Source organism: Astatotilapia calliptera, chromosome 3, assembly GCF_900246225.1.
Source record: "Astatotilapia calliptera chromosome 3, fAstCal1.2, whole genome shotgun sequence".
Classification (NCBI taxonomy): domain Eukaryota; kingdom Metazoa; phylum Chordata; class Actinopteri; order Cichliformes; family Cichlidae; genus Astatotilapia; species Astatotilapia calliptera.
Window position 1 is genome coordinate 48,195,651 of NC_039304.1, and position 8,685 is coordinate 48,204,335.

The 8,685-nt window shown below is 38.5% G+C and overlaps 1 protein-coding gene across 1 annotated transcript in view; it reads right to left on the bottom strand.

Moving 5' to 3' along the window:
- Positions 1-2,524, bottom strand: part of LOC113015262 (scavenger receptor cysteine-rich type 1 protein M130-like) — a 42,946-nt gene extending 40,422 nt beyond the window's left edge. Inside the window, exon 1 of the mRNA XM_026157212.1 lies at positions 2,446-2,524. Within this exon, the coding sequence (XP_026012997.1) occupies positions 2,446-2,524 (79 nt within the window). The remainder of the gene's footprint in view (positions 1-2,445) is intronic.
- Between the last annotated feature and the right edge of the window lie 6,161 nt (positions 2,525-8,685).

The window sequence follows — 8,685 nt, forward strand, 5'->3', positions numbered from 1 at the left end:
GAGAAAGAGCTGTGCAGAAAATGGGATTTTATTGTGGTGGAAGCAAAAGAGCAAAAGTAAGAGGTAATTAATGATGACGTTTCTCAAATTTGAAGTGTAATTTTGATCTTCTGTTGCTGTTGATTCAATGAATCTTGGTCGGAGCAATGAAACCTGCAGCTTCAGAATCTGTGAAATGTCATCTTTCAGTCCCGATGGTGTGTGTACAAATTCCCTGCTGACTCAGCCTCAGGATGGCTAGAGGCAAGAATCAAGTGCACCCAAGTGAGTGCATCAGTGATCATGTGCGCATCACGCAGAGGGAGAGTGAGAGACGAAAGGCGCAGCAGCAGAGCATGGCAGTAGTAACGCAGTTTGTGTGATTCCTTGTGCGTTAATGAAACTGTAAGTGTTATTACCTTTGACGTGTTAACTGGTATGATATTAATTATAGTTTTTTGTGCATTCTAAAGCCAAAGTTATGCCTCGGTACACTGATATCGCGTTAGTAGGTTTACTTAAATTATTTAATTTAATACTAAGTTAATACCAGTGGCCAGAATCTCCTCCAATGATTACATCCCGCAGTTAAAGGATTTTCTGTTGTTTATTGTTTAGTTTATCTGTTGTTAGCTTGCCACATGCTTGTAGCAACTGGGAAGATATGTGCTATTTAACCAACTTCTGGTCTTACGGCGACGCCTTGTGGACATTGTGAAATATTGCTCTGTCTGAGTAGATCATGTGTTCTGATTGTTTCTTAGTTATCTTTGACCCTGCTAATTATAGTATTACCTGTTTCTATTTACAGACAACCATGCTTATAGTCACCTATACTGCATCTGCCACAATTATGAGTTCACATCTGGCTGCATCACAGTTGGATTTATCATGGCAAGCCCTTCTGTAACCAGTTTAATTAAAGACAGTGAACTAAACTCCTGGACTGCTGCAGTCTTTCTGACCGAAGACTTAGGCCAGATTTGTATACCCAGCACTTCCAGTACGTAAATATTCTACAGCGTGTACGTGAACGATCCATGCTCTGTTTACATTTTTATGCAGAATCCATACACCAGCTCTCACTTGCTGTTTCAGCTGTTTGGTGGTTGTTGAAATAGTTTTGTGAGCTTTAACTTGAGATTTCTGTCTCTCTCTTTTTTTCCCCCAAAAATACATAAATACATAAATGTATTTCTGGCAAAATACATTTATGTTTAAAAATCGATTCAGGATTTAATGAATCAATATCACTCAAGCTAAAATCAATAGATATTTTAAAATAGATTTTTTAAACCCATCCCTAAAGCAAAGGTGTTAAGAAATACATCACCTGTAATTAATCTCTGTCTTTCTCTCGTCTATATACCAGAAATAATTTGAATAAGATATTTATATATTATTAATATATTTATGTGATATTAATTTGGATTGCACTTTTGACTCCAGTGTTTAAGTCTATTGGTTTTCACAATCTGCAGCAAAAAAAAAAAAACAATTAGAGAGAGGGTGTTGTTTTGCACATGGACTGTAATTAATTATATCAAAAACATTAATTTTGTCATTACAAATCTCTCTGCTTTATAAAAATGTGAAGCCTGGCAGTATTTGGAACCAGCAGGTACACCACCTTTTGAGACTGGTGTGAAGAAAAACCAAAACTTGTCATGGTCACGTGACCTGGGTGTTTTGAACTGCACTTCAAAATATCTGTGCTTCAGAAGCTCAACACATCCCTACGTTCTTCCAACATGTGGAAAATACAACAGCACAGAACATCTAGTCTATAACCCAAAAAAGAGAAAAGTGAGAACAAAAGACTACAGCAGCAAAGCAGGACATGTTCCAACCTCACACAGAACAAATCAAATCAGGCAATCGGGAAATGAAGAAGCACAGCAAACAAGAGAAAGGTGAATAGATCACTGGAAACAGAGATGATGAATATCTGGAATCAGCGGGGGGGAAAAGGAGTGGATACTTAAGGGGGACTTCTTCCTGAAACAGAAAAGCTCTTTTACTCACTTCCTCCGATACAAAAGGAGGATTAATGAGGATTTTTGTGAAAGAGATTTTTCCCCTTTCTGTGATGACCTGTTTGGATGTCCGGCAACCTCCAGTGATTTAAACTGTTTGTACTGCTGGTTGCTGTGGTTTTCGGCCCGAGACCTCAGATCGTAATTACTTATAGAGCTGACTCAGGCCCAGGGGTTGTATTATTAATATTCTTGGTTTTTTTTAAAAAAAAAAGTGATAAAGTCTTCAGAAAGATGACTTAATCCAACAGAAGCTCTGAAAGGATGGCACCAGGGCAGTTTGTTAAGTCATAAAACATGAAATGAAGACATGAATGTAAACAGATGAAAAACTGCTTTTGACTGACAAAGTGCAGCTTTTCCTTTCCTTCTATGATCTGTGTGCCGTGGTGATATTGGTGTGTGAGCCAATCAGAGCTGATAATCTTACCTGAGCTCCACGGAAGGAGCAGCAGCAGCAGCAGGTTTTCCATGTCCAGGTCAACGTCTCTCTGCTCTGATCGACACATGTGCTCTGCTCGCTGTATATCTGCAACACAAAGGCGCGCCGGGGGGGTGTATCCCTTCTCTCTGTCGGATTTTGGCTCCACTGTGAGCAGCTTTAACCTTTGATATCACAGCAAGGTCTTTAATAATATTTTAGTGTCACCGATAACAGCTGGATTTTTTTTTTTCTAAAGCAGCTTAGCTCCAATAAATGTATCAGAGCCATCATGATTATCGGAACACGAGAGTCCAGTGATCAGCTATGTTGCCTCACAGCAAAAAGTTCCTGAGTCTGATTGCAATATCTGGTCTTTCTGTGTGGAGTTTTTATGTTCTCCCCGTGTCAGTGTGGGTTCTGATTCCTGATTCCTCCCACAGTCCAAAGATATGCAGTTAGTGGGGATAGGTTAACTAGTGATTCTAATATGAGGGTGACTGGTTTTCGGTGTCTATGTGTTAGCCCTGTGACTGACTGGCATTGTGGCAAACTGATGAAACCCTCTGCAGGTTAATGCAGGATAAACAGATTAGTTTGCTGCACTGTGATGAGTTTAAAGTAAAGAACAGTGTGTGACTGCTGCACAGTGGTCATCTAATATAAAGACAGCATGAACAGTGTACTGTGAGTGTGGAGGATGGACATCAACCAGGACACCTCATGAAACATAAGCTCACATCTGGTTGATTTCAGGTGTTTACATCCACAGAAAGCAGCAGGTCAGCTAATCCCAGCCTGTACACTAAGAAAATCTACTGGAGCTCTCTATAGGAATTATTGTGAGATTGAGTCTTTCCCGACACTGAGCCATTACAACAGAAATTCTCAGAAATTCTAAAATTCTCGCTACTTTGATAAAATCAGAAGCCACATAACAGTTTGTAGATCTATGGTTGAATTTCCATGGTAAACAGGATGGACTGAGCTCTTCTTATCAGATTGATGCTGTCAGTTTCCTCTTCGTTTCTGCTGTATGTGATAACATCAGAGGACTGAGTTCTGGCTGCAGCTTATCATCAAACTTTCTGTTCAATATTCACTTTTATCAGTTTCTCTTAAAATCATTCAGCTGGTAACTTAATACTACAGTCACATTAGTCCTATGTTAGAGAGGCAGCTGTGCAGGCCTTCGTCAAGAGGCTACCTGCTAATTACTAAAATACTCAATAAATAATTAAACCTTGTGTGCAAATTTATATTTATATTTATTTATATTTAAAGTGTGGCGCCAAATAAAGTGCTCGTTAAACTGCTTTTAATTATGTGTAAAGGTTCTCCTAGTGCTGCCATTATCATAATCCTGGAAAGGATTTTAGAGAATCTTACTTATTTGTAGCAAACTACAAATAAGTAAGATTCTCTAAATGTTACATAGTTTTGTATAAACTATGTAACATCGTTGACAAAGAAACAGAAGTTTAAAAATTGCAAAAATCTGTTTTTATAAATTCAGCAAATTCTTTTTATAAAAATCTTCAAATTGACCAGAGAAGTAAAATCAATGATAATTAGTAAAACAGATAATCTGTTTTTGCCTGGTGTTAGATAATCTGAGATGACATGTGACTGCTTCATCAGCATTAAGGCCAGATTTATAAAGTGTGGCAAATCCAATCTACTGTCTAATCTATTGAGCTACTCACAAAAAACCTATAGCACAGAGGAAGTGAGCTTCTTTAAACAATGATCAGTAAAACTTGCAAAGAGTGACACAAATTAGTGAGACAAAAATAAGCAGACCTGACATGGGAGCTAGCAATCTACTAACAAAACTAATAGAGCCAATCAAAAGGTTCTGAAGAAAGGCTGAACATCTGTTTTCAGCTGTGCTTGGGTTAAACCTGACAATAAATACACTTAGCACAAAAAAAGGGGAATTTGTGTTTGGTTGATCATTTATTTGCCTTAACAATACTTTTTGGCAATAAATATTATACAGCCAGCAAGCCTGTTTATTTCCCCTTAAATGGCACCGCATCTGTGGGTTGAGCAGCAGAGTTGAGTCTGCCGATGCCTAACAACTTATTCTGCTATTGATTGTTGTTCTGAGAGGCAGTGTGATGGTGTAAGGCGGCATCTCCCTCAGTGCACAAACAACACTTGTCATCATTTGAGGCAATTTCAATGCAGTGAGATATCATGCAACAACTTTTCTTGTTTTTTGGACAATGTTTTGTATTGTTTTAACCTTTGAATTTAATCTTGATATCTGCTTATCTTGTATGTTTAGGTAATTTTTGTCTTCCACCTGCTAGTTTATTTGTATTTTATTACTGCTTTTACTGGATTTGTGAAACACTTTGGAGTACATCTGGTTTTAAATGTGCTATATAATTTTTTAATGTACAAAACATTACATTTTTTCAAAGTAAACTACTGGAAATGCCGTGCAATAAAGGGGCTACTACAGTATACGTAAATTCTGTTAAAAATGTTCTGTGTAGATTTCATGATGTGGATGACTGATTTATAATATGTTATATAATTTCATGAATATTTATAGTTTGTGTTAAAATGTCTTTATTTGAAATGTACATGTGTGAAGTGTAAGAGCTATTATCTTGTGAGAATACCCCTAACAAGAGTAAATTAGATTTTTCATGGACTGCGAGGGAGCAGATGTCTCTCATGAAGTGTGTTAAGCAAAAAGTTTAAATGAGAAAGCAACACAAGGACTTAAGCACCTCTTTTCAGGACAAGCAGTCAACCAGGTTGTCGTTTGAGAAATATTTTTATTTGTGTTTGGACTTAATATGTGTACTGTAAAGTTGCTAATTGGTTTGTAATGTTCACTCGTGACCAGTTCTCATGGCGTAGTGGCGTATCGGCGTGATGGTGAAGCTGAGGAGAGAAAGCTCAAGTAATAAACGCCTGTTTCAAAGAACCAACCTGTGTCTGTGTTGTCGTGAAGACTACACTAAACATCAGTTTTGTAAACAAATTTACTGTATATTTCGCGCGCCCCCCACCCCTTTTTTTTTAACTATTGAGTTTTGTTTCAAACAGTTTTCTAAATATTTTCTCTAAGGATTGCATAAAGTCCAACTTTATTTAGAATTACATTCAAATTTATTCTTAATGTTATCAAAACTACTTTATGCGTGTGTGCATGTGTGCGTGTGTGTGTGTGTGCATGCTGAAATTATGCTTGGGGGTTTGTTGAATTTTTGCAACAGAATATGTAGATATTAAAAGGCATGTGACTCACTTGAGTGGTCACATGCCCAAGCTGAGAGGGAGTTTTTTCGTTTTTCTGTCACTGCACAGAAAAAACAAAGATGTATAAAAGTCATTGATACTTTTACTTATTGCTATGCATCTAACCTCCATCATGGTTAGAAAATAATTCAGTTTGCATGTTTTATTTGGAAAAAAATTGGGGTTTTGTGATTTTTTCCATTTATGAGTTCCTAGGATTATGTGATCTAACTGGTATTTAAAGGGTTAGAATTCTGAATTTGAATGAAATTTTGATTTTCATGAACAGCACTGATGCTAATCTAAAAAATCAAGTAAAAAAAAGTGGAAATTTTTCTTAATATATATGAATTTTATAGCATTTTGTAGTTGTAAACAAGGGGTGGCCATTTTTGGCCACGAACAAGCTGAGAGGGAGTTTGTATGTTTTTGCTCTCCCTGCACAAAAATAACAATGCATTATAATCAATGTTGATGTGAATCAATTACATACACTCAACAAAAATATAAACGCAACACCTTTGTTACTGCTCCCATTCCCCATGGGATGGACGTAGAGACCTAAAATTCATTCCAGATACACAATATAACCATCCCTCCCAAACAGTGGTCACAAATCAGTCCAAATGTGTGGTAGTGGGCACATCTGCTATATTGAGATAATCCATCCCACCTCACAGGTGTGCCACATCAGGATGCTGATCTGACATCATGAGTAGTGCACAGGTGTACCTCAGACTGCCCACAACAAAAGGCCACCCTGGAATGTGTTCACTCTCCACCTTATCTGTAAATGTAAGACAACAAGAGGCCAACGACCCAGTGGATGCAGAGTGGGGGTCTCAGTGTTTGTAATATGTTAACTCTGTTTTCTCTGTTGTGCAGAGGAATTTGGTGTAGCTTGGGTGAGATTACTTTTATAACCGGCAGGAAGTCACGTACAGAGAGACACACACACAGTGCTTTGACTGTTACGACGCACCCACACCGACATACACACTCACTCACATAGACACACGGGTACTCGCACACACAGGCACTCACGTGCTCGTGCATACACACACAGACACACAGTTTGCAGCACACCATGGTTGTTTTATGATGGGGTCGCTTCTATAAAGCTGTGTTTCACAGACAAAGGAGTGAAGATCTGCAGAGGGACACCGGCCTGGCACGTCTCCCCTTCGAGAAGATGCATGCTTAAATGAGGATGAATAAAGATGAATAAAGGTTTTTGTGAAATGACTACTGAGTTCCGGTGCCGTTTCTGGATCCTTCAAGGAATAAAAAAGAACCTGAGTGAAACTGATTTTGCAACACTATACAGAGAGCAAATATACAGATGAACTACAGACAAATATACAGATATAAAGATGAGCTGTATAGCATACAGATGTTTCATATTGATATCAAGATGGGCAGATATAAAAATGTACTATGAACAAATAAACAGATGTGCTACATATATACAGATGTATCGATGTGTGGGAAACTGATCTACAAAGTGCTATGACTATATCTACAGTAGTGGAAGCGTAGCAGACTACAATAGTGAACAGTGTGTGTACTATAACAGAGACTATCCTATGTCAGTGTCCTAAACTATAGCAAAAACTAATGTAAGCATACGGTGAATGTTGAGGATGAATGACAGTCAGGATCAAGGTCATTGGGAGCGATAAGAGGGACAAAGAGTGTAGAAGCATTAAGTGAGTGTGGATGGAAAGGTTCAGCAGGGGACTGATGTCAGGAGGCCACTGTTTCTACCAGAGCTCCATGCATGCAGAGTGGGGTATAATTCCCCTGCAGTCTTTTTGTTGTTTTTAGAAGCAGGTTGGTGGCTGCACACCACTCTGTCAGCAGCTTGGGGGGTCCTTTGTCCCTCTTTTGGGGGATACTCCCACTGGGTTTAAATCTGGGACTCTCCACCATTTGACCCTAGAACTGAAGAAGCTTCTCGGATGAGAGGTGAAACGTCTTCAAGCAACTTAAACAAGTCTTTTTTTCTTTCCAAGCTCCTTAGACTTCTTTATTTACTGTTTTTGCGCTGTCCTTAGAAAACAGTTAAAAAAAGAAGAAAAGAAAAAAACCCACACACAAAAAAACGTTACGACGATGACAGTATTTTAAAATAAAGCATTGCTTATATAATTTTTTATCATAATTCTGGATTTACTGGCCTGTAATTACAATTTAAAAACTTTGAAGTACGAACTTTCAACACGGGCTGAAATAGAGACTGAGGGTGGCAGCAGCTTGTTGTTGTGTCAGCTTAAATGTCAGTCATGTGATTTAGAGGTGCAGCGTGTCCGTGGACCCCAGAGGGTTAATAACACTCACATTCATTCCATTTCCAGAGTGTAACAACCAACCACCTGTGTGAAATCTGAAATTCCCATGGTGTTGTTCAAAATGTGCTCTGGCACAATCATAAGCATCGCTTGCTACAGAAAACAAGAAAAAAGCCGGTTTGAGCTATGGGCTCAACCATTTGTTAATGGTGGAGGGGGGTAACACTATGCAATATATCCAGTTTTAGCATTTATATTCGCTAACTATGGTCAAAGTGTTAATGATATCCTTTTTTAATAAACAACACTGTCATATGCAAAACCAGGGTGGCACTTGGGGTGGCAAGAGATTATTTTAGGATGGCACTTGCCATCCCATGCCACCCTTCTAGATCCGCCCCTGGGTGGCAAACATTTATTTCCCGTCTTGTCACATTGTTGCTCTGATGATTTTTAACTGCAATATTTTTATTTTACTGTAGATAAAGTTTTCTCTCTTTTCTTTAAAAATGTATCTATTTTTGTCACAAGCCGTAGGAAGGACTTAGATGCAGACGGAAATAATAAAGATTAGTTCCTTTATTTTACTTTCCACGTGCGATACATACAAGTGTGGGAAGAGGGGTCCGAGGTCACCAGGGTTCACAAAGGGAGGCGAAAACCCTGGCACGGGGGACCATGACAGTTTTCCTTTCAC